The 20,196-nt window shown below is 43.4% G+C and overlaps 1 protein-coding gene across 6 annotated transcripts in view; it reads left to right on the top strand.

Moving 5' to 3' along the window:
* Positions 1 to 323: 323 nt before the first annotated feature.
* Nup205 (nucleoporin 205) overlaps positions 324 to 20,196 on the top strand; it is a 66,228-nt gene continuing 46,355 nt past the window's right edge. For 2 of the 6 annotated variants that reach the window (XM_021234296.2, XM_021234295.2), the window contains exons 1-10: positions 677 to 803; positions 6,969 to 7,111; positions 9,054 to 9,225; positions 10,878 to 11,022; positions 11,325 to 11,484; positions 12,648 to 12,876; positions 14,350 to 14,514; positions 16,379 to 16,554; positions 19,186 to 19,302; positions 19,465 to 19,602. In XM_021234296.2, coding sequence (XP_021089955.1) covers positions 734 to 803; positions 6,969 to 7,111; positions 9,054 to 9,225; positions 10,878 to 11,022; positions 11,325 to 11,484; positions 12,648 to 12,876; positions 14,350 to 14,514; positions 16,379 to 16,554; positions 19,186 to 19,302; positions 19,465 to 19,602 — 1,515 coding nt within the window. In that variant the 5' untranslated portion in view covers positions 677 to 733. Of the gene's footprint in view, positions 539 to 675; positions 804 to 6,968; positions 7,112 to 9,053; positions 9,226 to 10,877; positions 11,023 to 11,324; positions 11,485 to 12,647; positions 12,877 to 14,349; positions 14,515 to 16,378; positions 16,555 to 19,185; positions 19,303 to 19,464; positions 19,603 to 20,196 lie in introns of those variants that run through there. The other 4 variants (XM_005082399.4, XM_013122259.3, XM_005082398.4 and 1 more) reach the window with 4 other exon arrangements.

The raw sequence follows: 20,196 nt of genomic DNA, 5'->3' as shown, positions 1-20,196 counted from the left end.
AGTATACTTACCAAATAGAAATGCCATAATACCCTAGACTCACTTCGTTCTGCTCCCTCAAGGTAAGGAAGATATTCCAATAAAATCGAAATTGAAACGAAGGCAGTGACTTGTCTCTAAGAATTTTATAAAACCGTAAGTGGGTGTCTTTTGAAGAACTTTTCTTCTTTCCTACTATTCCATTATCTGCTATGCTTTTCACACTAGACAACGGTAGGTCTCCCCAGAGGTAAACTACAGGTCCCAGGATGCACTGCACGGCGAGTCTCGGAACAGGCCGTCCTCGCCTTATTTGAACCGCAATGGTGGTCGTGAGAATCCGTGACCGTGGGCCGGAGCAGAGCCTGGAGTCTTGCGTAACCCCTGTCCCCGGTCCCCCGCTCGAGCCTCGCACGCTGTCCTCAGGCGACCTCGGGACGCCATTCTGTTCAGGCGCCACCGCGGACAGGCCCTGCGGCCCGGGGTGGGGTCCTCCCTGCGGCCTGAGCGCTCCGGCAGTCCTCCTCCAAGATGGCGGCGCTGTTGGCGGTAAATTCTGGTGAGCGAGCGCGCCGGGGCCGTGGGGCGTCCACGGGCGCTCACAGGGGCCCACGGGGCAAGGGCGGGGCCTGTCCTGGGGGGGAGGGGCGGGGGGCGCCCGCGCGGCGAGGCTCTTGGGAGTGCGTGCGTGCGTGCGTGCGGGCCCCGAGACCCTGCGCGACGCCGGCTCCCGGCCTGCGGCCCCGCGGTTTGAATGGCGCGCGGCGCGGCTGCCTTCCTCTGGAGGAGTGTGTCCCTGGCGGAGGCGGAGCGGCGGGCCCGGGGTGAGTGGGGCGCGCGGGCCCCGGAGCCGCCTTCTTGCCGCCTCGCAGCCGTCGTGTGCGCCGCGCAACCCAGCTTCCCCGCCCGGGGACCGCGCCAGTCTCCCGGAGGCAGGGAGGCCGGGAGGCCGGGAGGCCGGGAGGCCGGGCCCAGGCTGGAAGGGGAGTTCGCCTCCCAGAGCAGGCGGCGGGGCCGGTCACAGGGCGGGGACCGGCACTGGAGGTGCCCGGCTAAGGGCGGGGGCGGGGTACGGGCACCGAGGGGCTTCGGCTGAGGCCTCCCGACTCGGCGGCTGTCGTCCCCCGCCTGCACCTCCGTAACCGCCGAGCGCGGTGGTGATGGAACGCTGGGAAAGGTTGGGGAGGGACGCCTCTCAGTGGTTGGATCCTCCGGGGATGCTTGAGAGACGGGATGGATTTCTTTTTTGACTTGTCACAGTACCGCAACACGTTGTTGGCTTGGTCATTAGCGGGGAGGACGTAGATGTCAAACACTTCGTATGAGCCGTGGCACTCCGAAAACAGATTTAGACACTCGGTTCCCGGGCCCCATTAACAGTCGGTCTAGCGAACGCGGACAGTGTTGTTCAGGAGGACCCTTGAGCGTTCTGCTTCTGAACCGGTTTGCTACCGGTTCTTGCCACATTGCCAGTAGTTCTAAAAAGTGCCCAAGTTTGGGTCTTGCACATTAAACCGTCAGAAGTGGTATGGTAAATTGCACTGTACACGTGAAACTTCCCGTTTATTAAATACGTAGTATATATGCCTCAGCGCTGGGACAAGTGTTAAGACTTGCTTTAAATCTCATTTAATCCCTTTATGCCCCACGGGGTAGTGCAGTGAAATAGCTCAGGTTTCATTTTTGAAACAAAGACTCCCATTGGTTTATTTCTTCAAATTAAACAGCTAATGGTTTTAAGCACAACTGCATTGAAATGTGACATCACATCATGCTTGCCCCCACAGGTAGATAAATAATATACTACTAATTTTTTTTCTTTTTTGTTTTTACGAGACAGGGTTTCTCTGTATTGTTTTGGAGGCTATCGGTCCAGCCCGGCCTCGAACTCACAGAGATCCGCCTGCCTCTGCCTCCCGAGTGCTGGGATTAAAGGCGTGCGCCACCACCGCCCGGCAATATATTACTAAATTATTTTTTTAAGGCACGGCTTCCATGTGGTAGCTGTGTTACATGCATTTTTAGCACATACTCTAACACACACCATTGAGGGAAAGAAGCAGTTGTCAGTAGCTCCCAGGAGTACACGTTGTACAGGAGAGCTTTAATTGGCAGCAAGAAAAGAAAGCATTTAAAAAAGCCAGGAGTCAAGAGAGTTATTTTCTTGTTATTTGTCATCTTCGGGAAGAGCTTAAGCATCCATAGGTGAATGGATGATGAGCAAATGGATGGATTAACAAGACAAGATGTGCACATAAAGGACTCATTCAGTATTAAAAAGAATCCTGTCACATGATACATGCAAGACCTTTGAGGACATTAAGTGAAATGCACCACAAGCACGAACAACAACAAAACAACTACACTTATCAAGTGTAGCTACGGTAAAAAGAAAACACCAACAAAAAGTAGTATTAGAATAGCAGTTGTCAGGGGCTAGAAAAGTGAGAGATGATAGTATATTTAGTGAGTGTAAAGTTTCAGATTTTTAAAAAAATGTGTGTGTTGGGCGATAATCTTATGATGTAGCCTGGGCTGGCCTGGAATTAACTGTGTAGCTCAGAATAGCCTTAAAACATAACATTCCCTCCCTCAGTCCCCCATGTGCTGTGTGCTTATTGGTTATAGACATGAACCTCCAGGCCTGCCGTAGCGGGATTAAAAAAGGCAACCCTATGTTGTAACAACTGTGTGAATAAGCTGAATGCTGCTGTTCATAAGAATAGTTAAGTTGCTATTGCTTGCCATGTTTTCTGTTATTTCTGCCGTCACAACATCTTAAATAGTGTGGAAGGAGAAGAGGGTGGTTAATGGCTGTAGAGTTTTATACCTGTCTTGGGTGTAACTGCAGGGCTCACACTGTTGTGACCTGTCATGCCCACCGAGTAGGTACATTCCCAGGCTTGTAAGCAGCCACCAACACTGCTAGACAGCCTGGTCACCCGTGCTTAATTCACTTCTCAAACCTCTACCCTCCAGTGGACCTAGAGAAAGAAAGCCAGTGGGCATCTTCTCACTCTCCTGTCTGACAATCTAGAAACTTCCCACACTGCTTCCTCTGCGACCTTGCCGTGGTAAATCTTCCTCTGTCTCTGTTTTATGTGGCTTCCTCTTGCTCCGTTTTCGCTCGCAGCCTGCCTTTGCTTTGATGTCGTGCTCAGTTTATGTGCCATCCTCCTCTTCTCTTCTCTGTCAAGCCTTGGAGGAGATTGTCAGTGTGCACTCCTGGCTCCCTGCCCACACTTCCTAGTGCTGCCAGCATTTAGTCTGCTCGTACCCTCCTCCGTGTTATAGTTCACCAAGTGTAGCAGGTGTCTTACATTGTGTGTGGAGTCCAGAAGAGGGCATTAGAGTCCCTGGAGCTGGAGCTCCGGGTAGTCGTGAGCCTTTGTAAGAGCAGCACTGACCCATCTCTGCAGCCCCAAGTTTAGCAGATGTTTTAAACTGTCACCAGTGAGCTTTCAGGATAAAGACCATAATCATACAGTACTCCTGCTGTCTTGATCTTTTTAGGTCTTTCATGGTGTGACCTGCTTTTTTTCCCCTGTGGAACCCTCTCTCAATCCTTAGTTCCTTGAATGCAAATCTTACCTCACAATATCGGTGCATTCTTATTTTTTTTTCAGATATTAGCTCAGACATATTTCCCAGGTCCTTCTCTCCCTGACCTCTCTGGCTAGGTCACAAACCCTTAGTATAAGCCCTCTTGCCCTGATGTCTCCTTTTAGGCCACTTATGTAATTGAGTTTGTTTTCTTATTAAGCTGAACTTACCAGTGTCTCATACATGGTGAATGAGTAAATGTGATATGTTGGAAGTATCCCAAAATATTAAAAGACATAGATGTGTTTCTCAAGCTGAGTAAGTTATATTAAAAAATACACATTTGGAGGTTTGACCTGTCATTTGTTACTTGTTAGAAAGATACTAAAATTGGGAAACTGTAGATAAATTTTATGTACTTATATATGTTGACGTGTTGATATACATCATGGACTGAGTAGACCAGTGATTTGTGTGCATATATTTTTGATCTGTTATTGACTGACTCATTAACAGGAAAAAACAGAACTTTTCTATGTAATTTACTGAACTTGTACACTAATCATGTATAATATATAGACAGTTATTAGTTCTTCAGAAGTCCTTTTAAAATATTTACCTTTTTCAATTACACGTATGCATATGTATGTTTGCACAGGAGTGCAGGTGTCCATGGAGACCAGAAGAGAGCATTGCATCCCCTGGAGTTGGAATTACAGACTGTTGTGTGTGAGCTGCCCGGATGGATGTTGGGAGGAACTTATCTTCTCAGAAGAGCTTTAAGCATTTGGCTATTGGGCTGCTTCTCCAGCCTCCTAGTCTGTGTCTAGTATTTTAAGGGAGAGAACTTGTGTGTGTGTGTGTGTGTGTGTGTGTGTGTGTGTGTGAGAGAGAGAGAGAGAGAGAGAGAGAGAGAGAGAGAGAGAGAGAGAGAGAGAGAGAATGAACATGTTTGTCTTACAATGTGGCCTAATCTGGGTCAAAGTTTTGATTCTCCTGCCTCAGCCTTCTAAGGATTGGGATTACAGATGTTTTTGAAATCTCTGTAATGAGGCTGTGTCTGGTTTGCCTAGAACTTTTTTCCCCATAACAGGGATTGAACCCAGGGCTTTGAGTTCTACACTGAGCTCCACCCTGAGTCAGTTTTGAGATTTTTTTTTCCTTTGTATCCTGTGCCCAAATAGTTGCCAATTCTAATTCCTTTCTACTCCTACAGGACTTTCATATTTTACTGTTCTTACCTTAGTTTACCTTTCATTACCACCATAATCTACTTATTAATTTGGCTTTCCAACATTTCTTAGTCTACTATCCATACTCTAGAATGCCATTGGCCATCCTGCTAATTGCATATTTGTGGTTTGGCTTTGTTTATTTTGGTTTTAGGTCACAAACTACAGGTTGAACCTCACTTATTTGAATAGCTGAGTCAAGAAGTGTTTGTGGGTCTTTCCTTCCTCCCTCCCTCCCTCCCTCCCTCCCTCCCTCCCTCCCTCCCTCCCTCCCTCCCTCCCTCCCTCCCTCCCTTTATTTTTGGTGTGTGTGGGGATGTGATTATATGGAGTGTACTAGTTGAGCAACCCTGACCTGTAGTATGAAACTTTTTGAGCCTCATGTTGCTGCTCAAACTGTTTAGTGTGTGCTGCAGTCCAAAGCTCAAACCTACGTTGTCCTTGACCTCTACAAAGAGAGGGCCAAGAATATGGGGGAAGTTACCAGTGTCAAGGGATAGGTCATCCTCTAGCAGTTCAGAAAAGACATGTAGGCAAGCATGCATGACCATGATGGTGGTAGCAGTATGTGTGCATGGTGTTTGTGTTACTTTTTTTTCTTTGTTTTGTTTTTTTTTTTGTTGTTGTTGTTTTGGTTTTTTGAGACAGGGTTTCTCTGTGGCTTTGGAGGCTGTCCTGGAACTAGCTCTGTAGACCAGGCTGGTCTCGAACTCACAGAGATCCGCCTGCCTCTGCCTCCCAAGTGCTGGGATTAAAGGCGTGCGCCACCAACGCCCGGCTTGTTTTGTTTTTTTACGAGACAGGGTTTCTCTGTATTGTTTTGGAGGCTGTCGGTCCAGCCTGGGGTGGCTGTCGGTCCAGCCTGGCCTCGAACTCACAGAGATCCACCTGCCTCTGCCTCCCGAGTGCTGGGATTAAAGGCGTGCGCCACCAACGCCTGGCGGGTGCTTGTGTTACTTTGTTAGCAGGCTCCTCACAGTAAAGAGTCACGTGACACGTTACAGTTTGTTTGGAAATGGGATCTTGACGTGTTATTCAGGCATGTCTCAGCCAAGGACTCCAGCTATTTCCTGCCTCAGCTGACTTAGTTGATATTTGTTAAAGGTTTGTACCACCACATCTGGCTGACAAAAAGCTATTCTTTTAATGAAAAGGTTAGCAGATAGGGGATTGGAGTAGAAGCAGTGATTGAAGTAGAAGGATGATCTTCCTAAGGAAGACTGAGATGTTGACCCCGTTTCCCTCATCTCACACAGAAGACCTGGACCTGCTTCCTGGTCCTGGGGAGTGAGCCAGGCCTTTTCATGATGAACATGTCTTCCACCGCCAAGACGCTCTCGTGGCCCCAGGCTCTCCCATTGGTCTCCTAAACTAATTGTGTTTGTGTGTGTGCTGTGGGTTGATCCAAGGTCCCCCACATGCCCTAGTCCCACTTACAAGTCCTGGCTCGTTTGTCTTATTGCCTGTGGTTCCACTTGCTGTCAGTTTGAATAAACAGTCTGGTTTGGTTCAGACAGGCTAGATCAATCTGATTCCCTCACTTATGGTATTTGCCACATATTTCTGGCATCCCTAATTCATCTTCTAAAATTTCCAACTTGCTAAGTATGTACAGAGGCGGTGTAACCCAGTGGTTAGGGAATGGATTGGTCAGCTGCAGATCCTCTACTCTGGTGTGACTGGCTGAGTGTTTCGACCGTCTTGGTTTTTATATTTGCAGCAGAGGAAGATACAATGCTGAATCAGATTTTGTAAAATACATAATGAAGCCGGGTGGTGGCGGTGCATGCCTTTAATCCTTGAACTTTTGAGGCAAAGTCAGGCAGAGATCTATGAGTTCAGAACAGCTTTGTCTACAGAGCAAGTTCCAGGACAGCTTCCAAAAGCTACAGAGAAACCCTGTCTAGAAAAACAAAGAAACAAAAGAAGGAAACTAGCCCACAGAGGTTACAAAGTGCTAAAACCAAGTTCAGCTGGCATTTTATTTTAGTTTCTGTTTGCTTTTTTAAAAAATCTTGTTAGAAAGCAAGTTTATATTGTTGTCAAAGAATTCTAATAAACTATACTGTTATTTTTGGCTGGTGTATATAACTTTTTATATTAAAAATGGACATTAATACTTCCTTTTTCTTAATTGTGTACTAAAAAGTAGGAGAGTGTGACTAACATGTAGAGACATTGATTATTTCACACTGGTTTTATTTTTTCTTTAAGCTGCCAGTTTATGGGGACCCTACCAAGACATTTGGCATACAGTCGGAAATGCTCTTTGGAGAAGACAACCTGAAGCTGTTCACCTTCTTGACATGATTTTGAAGAAACACAAACCTGACTTCATCTCACTGTTCAAGAACCCAGTAGGAAATTTTCTTCTTTGCTTCTTAGATTTGCTGTTTTGGTTTTAGATCTTTTTAGTCACATTAGTTTGTATTTGTTTGTTTGTTTATTCTGTGCCATGTGGGCATGAGCGTGCCGTGGTACACACGTGGAGGTAAGAGGAAACTTGTAGGAGCTCTCTCTCCTTTTAGTGCAGGGACCCAGGGTCTGACTGCAGACCCCCAGGCGGGGTGGCAGGAGACTTTGATGCTGAATCCTCTCACCAGAATAAAAGACAAGTAAAATCTCAGTGTGTCAAGATGTCCTTGAACTCTGTTGGTAGTTCAAGCTTTCTAAAAATGCCACTTTCCCAAACAATTTTTGTCTTTTTATTTTTCATAGAGCTAACTATTGAATTTATCTCTAGCTAAGTGGTAAGTGTAGTATCTAAGAATGATTTAGGAAATGTAGTATATCCCCAAATACTGGTTGTCTTACAAATTCTGCCTCTACTAGTACACATAGCCTTCATTGATTAAGTATTTCCAGATACGCTTCTGAATTTTAAATCTCTGTAGTGTAATGAATATTATGTTAGCTGAACTAATTATTTCTTAGTGAACACATCATTAGTCAATGTATCTTGAGACCTCAAGTCGGAAGGGACTGCAGTAGAGGGATTCACTTTTGCACACTTCTTCCCTTGTTCTTGGGAAATTTCCTTTTTTTTTTTTTTTGAGGTGGTATCTCACTCAGTTGTCTCTGTTTCTAAGGCTAGCCTGGAACTCTATGTAGCTGAGGCTGGCTTTTATCCTTCTGCCTTAGCTTCTGGAATGCAGGGATTATCACGTGACATGAGCAGTCATGTCTGTCTGACAGGTTGTTTTTGTAAATGTACTATCATCTAACATTTGCAGCATTGTATTATAAGAAATGACTTACTGCTTTAAAAAACTATATTTGTGTGTGCACACATGTGCGTAAATCCGTGCGCGCACACGTACACACTTCTAGAGATTAAATCTTATGTCCTTGTGTGTACTATGAAAGTATTCTACTGTTGAGGTATATTACCAGACCTTTTTGTACTTGATTTTTAAAAATCTTTGTATGTTTGAAACAGTCTTGCCAACTTGCCCAGTCTGGTCTTGAACCTGTGATCCTGAGTAGCTGGAATGGGGGCCTGTTCCACCAGGCCTGACTTTGTTGTGGTTTTCCTTAGTAGAAGGAGCCCTGGCTTGGAGCTGGGAACCAGCGAAGCTGAATCTCCTTTCTTGGCTTTTCCACTTGATGGCTTGCTTACCTCGGTGGCATTTCTGTCTGTGAGAGGAACTGGACTAAACAATCCAGGGAGTTCTTCAGGATCTAAACCTCGCCAGTTTGTGCCTGTCAGAGACTTCTCTGTGTCTTGTGTGAATATCTTAGTCAAGGAGTCTTTAATGGGAGCTAATGAGGTAGCTGGGTGCTAGAACCCTTGCCTAACATGTGTCTGTCTGTCTATGGGTTACAGCCCTACCACCACACACAAAAGACTATAGGAAATAAAGTCATTTTATTAATCTATGATTCACCCTACAAAGTGATACTATTGCTTGTTACTTAATATAATTCATATGTCCATTTGAATTACTGGTATGTAACTGGAAAAGTCGCTTAGACATGTAGAAAACAGAACAGTATTGTTTGTGTTTTCTCTGGGTTTATAGTTTAGTGGAAAGTTTTGAGAAGTAGTGTTGGATTAAAAAGTTGAAGGTGGTACCCTCCAGTTGTAGATTATTGGATAACAAACACCTTAGTTTGTCATGCTACCAGACTTTATTGTTTTTGTTTTTACCCAGGCTGCTCTTGACTCTGCTTGCCTGACTCTAAGTGTTAGAATTAGAGGCATATGCTACCATGCAAGCCAGTCTTCTGCCAGGGGTACCTATAGGACCTTGCCTCCAATATGCTATTCATTACTTGATTATAATTTTATCATTCTAGCCGAAAAATGTTCAACAGCATGAGAAGATTCAGAAAGCCAGTACGGAGGGTGTTGCCATCCAGGGGCAACAAGGAACCAGACTTCTCCCTGAGCAGCTCATTAAAGAAGCTTTTATCATCAGTGACCTTTTTGATATTGGGGAATTGTCAGCTGTTGAGCTTCTCCTTGCTGGTAAGTTGACATTTACCTGGAACTCTGATATGTATGTAATATTGCCTCATGAAGGTATGCACACCTAACTTAGAATTTTTATTCAACCATTGGGTTTTAAAATGTTTGTTTATTTCATGCATGCGTGTGTGTGCCTGAGTGTATGTATCCATCATGCTCATTCAGGAGCTCTGAGAGGCCAGAAGAGGGTATTAGATACCGGAAACTAGAGTTAATGGTGATTGTGAACCACTTTGTGATGCCGGAAAGGACTCTTAAATGCTGAGCTGTCTGCCTAGCCCCCCAACGGATTGTTTTTAAAGATATCATTTATTTGACAGAATGATTCAAAATATTTAATTTATCTTGGATTAAAGGGCAAGCTCAGTGATGCCAGTTGTTGATGAACTGCCTTAAGCTAGGCCTCCACATAGTAATTTACTAGCAAAGATTAAGTTGTATCTCTAGAATTGCATGGCTCAAGGCAAGTCCTTTCATGCAGTGAGTAAGGGGGCAACATTTACTGCTTTTTTTGGAGTGTCTTCTGCAAGGGGCTTTTTAGATAATGAATGACTAGGTGAAAAATTATAGAATTTTAATGACAATACTAGGAAGACAGTAAACTGGGCATCTGGGCATAGAGGCATCAGTGCTGATTAAGATAGTTTTGCTTTGTGGGCTTAGTCAAGGCCCCTCCCAGGTGAGGACATTTGACCCGAGGCCTCAGTCATGTGTCGATGCCAGCCACCCAGGCTTCTTGGGGAAGGCTGGTAGAGGTCTGAGTGAATGCATGTTTAAGGGAAGAAGATTCCTGGGCCTGGGGCCTGTGAATAGGGGAGGGTGGAGGAAAGTGCAGATGTTTAGATTTTATTCTCATCAAGGTATTACTGGAGGATTAGCACAAGTGTATGTAATGTAACCTCAGATCACTCAAAAATCAATTTGTGACCGCGATGTAAAGATCACTAGTTCCATAAAATATGCAGTTCACTAATGAGTGTACAGAGCCATGTAAAGAAAATCAGACGTCCTAGTTGAGCCGTAGTTTAGCTTGTTTAACTGTGTCATGTGACTCTGACTGAAGACAATCAGCTAATGAGAACGAAGAAGGTAGTTTTCCCTTTTGTGAGGGGTGCTGACTTGACCTGCTTGGGTTTTAATTTCAGAACTTTGATCTTTTTTCCTGGCAGTGCTGGAGGTAGAGCCAGATGGCCGATTTAACACACATGCCCTCTGGCTACGGTGTTCTGGCTACTGGGGGAAGACTTGTGTAAAATGAAGACAGATAAAGCCTCATTTAGGGTAAAGGAGCACAGTCTGACGGCTTGGGGGAGAGGTGGGGAGGATTGGCAGGAGGCAGTGCAGATTAGAGGAGAGTGGCCTTGCAAGGAGGAAACCCAGACATCCAGGAGTTCACATGAGTGAAGACAAGTGGGCACATCACAGGAAATCAGGAAGAGAGTTTGGAAAGTGGTCAGTTCTTTTTCTTATTACTATGTAGGGGTGGCCGGCCCTGTGAGTCTGCCATGCCAGGAATAATTCAGGGAGCAGAGGTCCTCAGAGTCCCCTTAAATCTGAGACTCTGCTTATTTGAATCAATTTTGGTGTAAGGATTTGCGTCTCATTTCAAACACATTTGAGCTTCATTACTAAACGATCAATTCCTTTTTTAGGAGAACATCAGCAGCCACATTTCCCTGGCCTCACCAGGGGATTGGTAGCTGTCCTTTTATACTGGGATGGAAAGCGGTGCATTGCAAACTCTCTGAAAACCCTGATACAGTCTAGACGAGGGAAGACATGGACATTAGAACTCAGGTCTGTTTGCTTTTTGGGACTGAAGGGGTTAATGTCAAATTACTTGAATTTGAATTAGTATATACAGTTTGAGTAAACTGTGATCTCAGGTCAGTAATATGCTGCACTGCTCTTTCCAGAGTGATAAGTTAGTTTAAATCTGCCTTGTTTGCAAGTGAAAAATCACTCAGAGGCTTATTTAAATCCAGTGACTGAGAAAGGGTAAAAAGAACAAACTGTAATTCATCCTAGTTGTTTGAAGTAATAGACTTCTGTCAAAACAGTATTTTAGTTCAAATATTGTTTATTTCTTTTCATTACAGTCCAGAGCTGGTTTCCATGACAACGCGCTTTACAGATGAGCTGATGGAGCAAGGATTGACTTACAAAGTCCTTACTTTGGTGTCACAGATTGATGTGAATAATGAGTTTGAGAAACTACAGAGAGATAGAGGTTTGGGCAGTGAGAAACACCGCAAAGAGGCAAGGGTTCTATAGGATAAATCCATGGGGGTCTTTGTCAGATCTGGGACAGAAGTGTAACGGTTGGAATATTCATTTCACTCGGGCATCTCATCATCATCATCACTGTTAGCTTTTTTATGTTTCATCTATCTTATCTTGTGTGTGTTGATCATTTGCCTACATATATGTTACTGTGAGGATGCCAGATCCCCTGGAACTGAAGTTGCAGATAGTTGTGAGCCACCATGTGGGTGCTGGGAATTGAACGTGGGTCCTCTGGACCATTTGCAAGTACTCTCAACCACTGAGAATTCTTTCCAGTCCCCCCCATATTTATTTATTTGTGCATGCACGAACGCTCAAGTACGTGTGCGTGCATGTGTGTGTGTCTGTCTGTCTAGGCTGCATGTATGTCTGTGTACTATGTGTATGCGGTACCTGCAGAGATCACAGAAGGGCAGTGGACTCCCTAGAACCCTAGAACTGTGTGAGCCTCTGTGATCCTGAGACTCAAACTCAGGTCCTTTGGAAAAGCAGCCAGTGCTTTTAGCCACTGCGTCATCTCTCCAGCCCCATAAAACAGATTCTTACTTTGATTTTGAACTAGGGTTTCTCTGGCTCTCCTGGAACTCACTGTGTAGACCAGGCTGGCCTGGAACTCAGAGATCCACCTGTCTCTGCCTCCCGAGTGCTGGGATTAAAGGTGTGCGCCACCACTGCCTCCCCTGCCCCCTGCTTTTTTTGTTTTGCTTTGTGTTTTTTGAAACAGGGTCCCACTATGTAGTATTTGACTGGTTTAGAACCTGCTATGTAGAATAGCTTAGCCTCCAATTCAGAGATCCACCTGCTTGTGGGATTCAAGGCATGAACAGCCATCCCTATTGAAACCCTGCATTTTAAATGTGTAGACGGCTCTGTGCATGGAATTGGTTTGCGGTTGTTCCGGTTGCTGTGTCACTGTTTCTGCCTCATCCAGGTCTTTCTGAAAGGAATTGAGCACCACAGTTTCTTAAGGAATTGAATAGAGGTTTACACCGTAGAGTTTGTTCAGAATTCCAACAATTTTCAGATCACTCAGGGATTGAAATTAGCTTATTTTGTTAACCTACACTTTGTTAACCTACATTTTGTAGTAGCAGACTTTGCTAAAATTTATATCACAGTCATGTTTTTACTTGTAGGTTTCTGACCTCATCAAGGAGTGCAGGCAATCTCTGGCAGAAAGTCTTTTTGCCTGGGCTTGCCAGTCACCATTAGGCAAAGATGACACCATCCTCCTTATTGGACATTTGGAAAGAGTGACAGTTGAGGCTAATGGCTCGCTGGATGCGGTGAATCTGGCTCTCCTCATGGCTCTTCTTTACTGTTTTGACACCAGCTTTCTCGAACAAGGCACAGAGGAACGAGATGGTATTGCATCTTATATTTATACCTTTTAATGCTGCCTTTTCCCTAGGGTCTCACTGTGTGGTTCAGGGTAGTTTATTGTGTGTGTGTGTGTGTGTGTGTGTGTGTGTGTGTGTGTGTGTGTGTGTGAGAGAGAGAGAGAGAGAGTGACTGAGACAAGACTACCTTCAAGAGTTAATTGTCTCTCTCCTTTCCCCATGAGTCCGGGAGGTAAACTTAGGTTGCCAGGTTTGGCAGCAAGCACAGTCACCCACTGAGCCATCTTGCCTTGAACTCTTGATCTTCCTGCTCTAGCCTTCCGAGTGCTGGGATTATAGGCATGTGCTACCACACCCACCAACGCATCTATTTTCACGAATCAAATTTTAAATTGGTGAGAGAACATTCAAGAAGGACAATATTTTAACTTCCACAATTAAAATTTTCCTCTTTGTTTCTGTCTGTGTAACTCAAGCATGTTTGAAACATTTTTAATGTACGATGCACATTTTTGTTGTTGTTGTTGTTTTGTATTTTGAGACAAGGTTTCTCTGTAGCTTTGGAGCCTGTTCTTGAATTCACTCTGAAGAACAGGCTGGCCTCAAACTCATATTACTGGGCTTAAAGGTGTACACCATCACTGCCTGGCTTAGGACAGCAGATTTTAAGGCTGAGGTCAGAGCTCAGTTATAGAGGGATTGCTTAGCATGCATGAGGTGCTGAGTCTGTTCCCTAAAGAGCCTTAGTGGTAGTTGTTCTGCCCCCTTTTTTTTTTTCTTTTGAGGCATGATCATTCTGTACCCCTGGCTGTTTTAGAACCTTTTGTAGACCAGCCTGGCCTTGAATTCACAGAAACCCCCTGCTTCTGCCTCCCAAGTGCTGGGTTTAAGGGTTTAGGTGTGTGCCATCATGCTTGGCTTTGTTCCTGTGCAGTTTGTTTCTTTTGAGATTTGAAATGGCTGTCTTATGTGATCGTTAACAATATGTTCACGAGTACACATGCCTAACTTCACTTTTTTGTTCCGTATTCACATTTTTAAAACTTAAGTGACAACACAATCTCTATTTCATCTTTGACATAGTTTTTTTTTGTGCGAAATATATAATTTATCTTTAGAAAGCATTTGTTTGTATTTTAGAAATCTTGACAGCCTTCAAAACAATACAGAGAAACCCTGTCTCGTAAAACCAAAAAAAAAAAAAAAAAAAAAGAAATCTTATATACAGGAAAAAGTGAGAGCCTCTTTTCTAATTTCTGCTATGTTTATGAAAATAATTTAAAGTTGTTAACTTAAAATTTAGGGTTATCTTTTCTTTTAGTTTTTGTGTATATCATACTTAACAGTAATAGGGATTTTTGATATATCAAATAATAATATTACTTAGTCATAATTCCTTTTGAAAATGCTTTTTTTACTTTTACATGTTCCTGTGTATCAAAAGTGAGAATTTATTTCTGTTCCTTTTTGGTGAAGTGATCTATTCTTGTGTTTTCAGATATGATTCACCACCTTCCACTGTTGACAGAGAGGCAGTACATTGCAACAATTCATTCTCGTCTCCAGGACTCGCAGCCTTGGAAGCTTCCTGGGCTGCAGGCCACTGTTAGACTTGCCTGGGCACTGGCGTTGAGGGGAATATCCCAGCTCCCTGATGTAACAGGTAAATTGGAGGTGTTCTTGTTATAAGAAAGGATGTATCAGCAGCTAATGAAAGTTTGAGATAACTGACTTTGTGCTGCCACACCTAGCAACGTTTCTATTTTCTTCTTTAAAACTTTTGAGATTGATTTTGTGGGCATATATCTGTATACCACATGTGTGCCTTACGTTTCTTGAGACCCAGGAATCCCATGGAGTTTGGAATGGCTTCTAGTGTGAGCTGGGAATGGAACCTGGGTCCTCTGGAAGAGCCGCCAGTGCTCTTAGCCACTGAGCCATCTCTCCAGCCCCAACTGCATTTATATTCAAATGTCAGATTTTAAATCAGGGAGAGAGGAGGTGTAAATATGAGAATGAGGAAATACAAGTTCTGTTTGTTTGATGAAAATTTGTAAGCCAGGAACTGTGTCCTATGCTAGCACTTTAATCCCAGCACTCAGGAGGCAGAGGAAGGTGAATCTCTGTGAGTTCAAGGCCAGCCTAGTCTACAGAGTAAATTCTAGGCCAGCCAGGATTACATAGACTATCTCAAAAACAACCCCCTGCCCCCAAATATTCACCAAAAAACCTTACAAAGTAGTTCTGAGATGCATTATCTTCTGTCTTAGAGAACTTCATAGGTTATTTCCCTTTCTTTTTTTTTTGTTTATCGAGACAGGGTTTCTCTGTATTGTTTTGGAGGCTGTCCTGGAACTCACTCTGTAGACCAGGCTGGCCTCGAACTCACAGAGATCCGCCTGCCTCTGCCTCTGCCTCCCGAGTGCTTAGATTTAAGGCGTGCGCCACCAACGCCCTGCTGGTTATTTCCCTTTCTTGGATCTAGTGATAGAGCCCCTTAACCTTCATAGTAAGAGTTAAAAGTTCAAAATTCCAACAGGCAGTCATACCAATTTTGTTTCTTTTTTGGGATGCTGATGATTGAATTTAGAACTTTCTGCATGTGTTAGGTGAGGGAAGGCTCTGCTACATTTCTAGTTCTTTCTTTTTTAAACAGGATCTCATGTGTCCCAGGCTGCCCTAAACCATGTAGTTGAGGATGTGCTTGATCCTCCTGCTACTTACCTCCAGACTTCTGAAAAATCCCAAGTAGACTAGCACATGTCTTTAAATTACAATTGTAGAGTACCGTGTTAGTGCAGTAGCTTCAGCAGTCATGTTCACGTTTTGGTCTTCACTCATGGCTTTGACATTGTTCTTGTAAGACCCAGGAGATTTCAGTGGAATTAAAGCCCTTGCATTGTTTTATTGTGTTAATGTTTGTATTAGCCAGCTCTTAATTAACAGGTCACTCATAGGAAGAGCATGTGTTTTTGTTTTTGTTTTTTTTTTGGTTTTTCGAGACAGGGTTTCTCTGTATTGTTTTGGAGGCTGTCCTAGAACTCACTCTGTAGACCAGGCTGGCCTCGAACTCACAGAGATCCACCTGCCTCTGCCTCCCGAGTGCTTGGATTTAAGGCGTACTCCACCAATGCCCGGCAAGAGCATGTGTTTTTGTTTGTTTGTTTTTGGTTTTGTTTTTTTAGAGACAAGGTCTCACTATGTAGTTCTAGCTGGCCTTCAGCTTGCTATGTAGACCAGGCTGACCCGAAACCCATAGAGATCCACCCATCTCTGTCTACTGAGTGCTGGTACTAAAGGCATGCACCACCATACTCACCTTCATGTGTTTCAGATGTACTACTCTTCAGTAGTTTTTGGAGTTTGTGAGTCCATTACAATTATACATAATCACATGTTGTGCATAGCACCTGTTAGGAGGCTGGAAAAATGTCTGAATATGAGCCACCAGCATTCAGTCATGAGATAGAATTTGAGTTAAAGATTTTTTTCTCAGTTTGCTTTTTTAATGTTCTAAATCTTTCTAGCCCTGGCTGAGTTCACGGAAGCAGATGAAGCAATTGCCGAACTTGCCATTGCTGATAACGTCTTCCTGTTCCTCACCGAGTCTGTCGTGCTGTCCGAAAACTTCTGTCAGGAAGAGTTCTACATTCGCAGAACCCATACTCTCATTACAGACTTCCTTGCATTTATGCCAATGAAAGTAAGTGTAGCAGTGTAGGATGAGCGTTTTAAGACAGCAACTGATAAAGTCAGTACAGACTAAGATCTGACAGTGATGCTTTACAAGTACAGTTTGGTTGGTGAGGTGAAATGATACAAACCTTAGTAACTGGAAAGATGTCTTCCAGAAGAAACATTGGATACTGAGGATGCAGAAGTAATGGGATTTTCAGACAGTAGTGGGTTAATAAGAATCTCTGTGGGTAGGTGATCACTGTTAATTCCCTGGTGCCTTGGGCAGCAGGTAACCTAGGGCCGAGGGTGCCGTGTTAATGCTCTTGGCTCTGTATGTCCATGTGTTCTGTGTTGTCAGAGTTAGCTAGCTTTGACTTGAAGTATTCAGGCTCAAAAAAGTGTCTGTGTCAGGTGTGGTGGCACACACCTTTAATCCCAGCACTTGGGAAGCAGAGACAGGTGAATTTCTGAGTTTGAGGCCAGCCTTGTCTACAGAGCGAGTTCTAGGACAACAGGGGCTGTTACACAGAGAAACCCTGTCTCAAAAAACCAGAAAACAAAACAAAAAACCCTAAAAAACAAAAAACCCTGAAACTGTCTAGACTTGTTTTTACTATTTCCTGTTTCCTTAACAATACAGATAATATATATATATATTAATTGCATTAGTTATTGTAAGTCATCTAGAGATGGCTTAAAGAGTAGATGGGAAGATGTCTGTAGGATGTATTTAACTTCCTTGCGTTTTTGCATAAGGATGTGAGTATCTGTAGATTGTTTTGGTATACTCAGGTGGTATTGGAACCAATCCTTCATGGATTTCAAGGGATTACTGTATTTTTGATACCTGAATTGGAAGAGGCATAGTGGAAAATCTCCTTTTATAGGTAGCTTAGACTTTCTATTTGTGGTACGCAGATGAATGAGCATGCATGTAAGGTGACATACGGATTCGGGAATGAATATAGCCGGGAGGGGTGGCTCAGACCTGTAATGTCAGCACCTATTCATTGTGTTCTCCTGTGGTCCAGGTGCTGGGCTGGGTGTGGAGCAAACGGATAAGGCTGGTACAGCACAGTGCTAGGTCCCCTAAGCCCCACTCTAAGGAGCAAAGGACAAAGGAAAGAAAGACTGAGAGCCAAATGAGTAAGACACTGTCTTCCTCGTAGCAGACCCATAATCCAGCAGGAAAGATGTGTTGTCTATAAGGAAAAGTGTGGATTACAGTAGCCCCTCCTCACAGGGACAGGCAGTAATGACAGTGGGTTTCTTTAGAATAGGGTTAGCTCAGTGAAGGACTAGAGTAGTCAGGATGAACAGGTAAGCCGGGACTCCAGCAACACTGAAGACAAAGATGAGCGGGACAGTTGGGAGTAGGAAGAAGCCTGCCTGTGCTTTCATTTTGTGTCTGGGGAAAGAAACCTGTAGAAAGGTTAAGGCTTAAAGTAGTTCTTCTGAATAACATCCTTCATGAGTATTTGATTCTGGAAAGATAAGACTGTCTGAAAAGATGAAGTTGAGGGAATTGTGCCAGAAGAGCCGGCAGTGTCTTGGGCAAGGGAAACAACAAGTTTAATCGTACAATTCTTGGATACTAGAATTCACTTAATAGATAATAGGATGACAGGGTTTTTTGTTTGTTTGGTTTTTTTAATGAGCATTAGTAATCTGTGTTTGCCAATGAATATGTGGGTTTTTCTCTTCTCCACCTTGTGGTTCTGGCTCATACTGGGGTTATCAGGTTTTGCAGCAAGCACCTACCCACTGAGCTGTCTGGCACACCCCTCCCTGAATTGCTTTTGGTACTGCGAGGGTGAGACACAGGCCACAGTCATACAAGGGTTTCTCACTGAGCCACTCTCTAGGTCCCTCATGTTCTCTAGATTATTGGTTTGAAACCTTCTTTGTAGGGTAAATACTTCAATGCTATGCATTTTCCTTTTTTTTTTTTGGTTTGGCTTAATACAGTTTTGCATTTTCCCCGAGTTGACTTTGTTAATTTTTAAATTCTTAGACTTCCTAATTATTTCTCTTTCACTAGTTCCTAGTCTAATCCTTATAGTCAGAGAATATACTTTACCATATTGCTTTAATGTTTAGGTGTGATGTTCTTCACAGCATGCTGGGCAATGAGTTTTGCTTGCTACCCCGCTGTAATATGTTCTTAGTAGTTCCAGGGATGTGAAGTTTCGTGCAGTATTTAGGACAGTCCATAAGTAGAGATGGGCTGCCCCAACTGTTAGTAATGTCTCAACTTCTGTGAAGTGGAAAACTCTGTGATTGCTGTTTAGTTTTTACATTTTATTATCTATTTATTGTGTTGTGTATGCATATGAGCATGTCGTGGTGGGCAGGATAGAGTGGAAATCAGGGCAACCTGTAGGAGTTGGTTCTTTCCCCTGTCTTGAGGTTAGCTGGCTTGGTGCAGGTGTCTTTACCTATTGAACCATCTCTCTGGCTCCCTGTGATCCTCAAGATACTATAATGTTAGTATTTTAGGGAAATTTCTAGTGTATTTTTCATGTTGCTAAAATATACAGGTGTTTAAGTGATGTTTTCGTATGTAGTGTTACTTAGTTACCTAATTTCTTGGTTTTGTTATTAACCAGTGCATAAGATAGATATTTGCATTAAGCTTTGTCTAATACATACAAAGGTGAAGCAGCTGAAGAACCGGGCAGATGAGGATGCTCGAATGATTCACATGAGTATCCAGATGGGTAATGAGCCCCCCATTTCACTTAGAAGGGACCTGGAACACTTGATGCTTCTGGTAAGTCATTCTATTGGAGAGTTTTGTTTTTTAATCTCTTTTCCATTATTTTTTCTTGAACCTTGAAAAATTTTAGCAAAAAAATTCAATACTAATGTTTTCTTATTTCTGTAATTTTTTTGTTGCAAACATTTCTTCATAGTTTTTGCTTATTCCCTGCAGATTGGTGAACTTTATAAAAAAAATCCTCTTCATTTGGAACTTGCTCTAGAATACTGGTGTCCCTCAGAGCCTCTACAGACTCCCACGATCATGGGCTCTTACCTGGGAGTGGCTCATCAGCGACCCCCTCAGCGCCAGGTGAGTTTTACGGCTTCTTATTTACTTTTTTGAGATTTTTTTCTTTTTTCTTTTTCCTTTTTTGGTTTTTCGAGACAGGGTTTCTCTGTGGCTTTGGAGGCTGTCCTGGCACTAGCTCTTGTAGACCAGGCTGGCCTCGAACTCACAGAGATCCGCCTGCCTCTGCCTCCCAAGTGCTGGGATTAAAGGCGTGCGCCACCAACGCCGGCTGAGATTTTTTTCTTATTAATTTACTTTTTACATTCCAATCCCAGTTCCTGCTCCCTCTTCTCCTTCCACTCTCCCCAGCTTTTTATCTTTATTCTCTGATTTGGTCATTGAAGAGTTTTGAACACAGGCAATAAGTTATTTAGAAAGCATCACTTATATTTAAGAAAATTTGAATCCATAATTTAAGTTCAGATCATCTTGAGTTTTATATAGTCAGTCCTTTATTTCATTCTAGACATGTGATAAATTGCTAGGGATAGAAAAGTTCCAAGCCTCATTATATATTTGAGATATTTTTTGGTGTAGTTGTCCTCTATAGGAGTGACAATAACCAGTACACATAATTCTGACCAGGTTGGGGAAGATGAGGTATAAGCATTATGG

This window comes from Mesocricetus auratus, unplaced genomic scaffold (assembly GCF_017639785.1).
Source record: "Mesocricetus auratus isolate SY011 unplaced genomic scaffold, BCM_Maur_2.0 Super-Scaffold_100019, whole genome shotgun sequence".
NCBI lineage: Eukaryota > Metazoa > Chordata > Mammalia > Rodentia > Cricetidae > Mesocricetus > Mesocricetus auratus.
The sequence above is the reverse complement of the archived record's forward strand: the minus strand, read 5'-3'. Positions and strand labels throughout refer to the sequence as shown.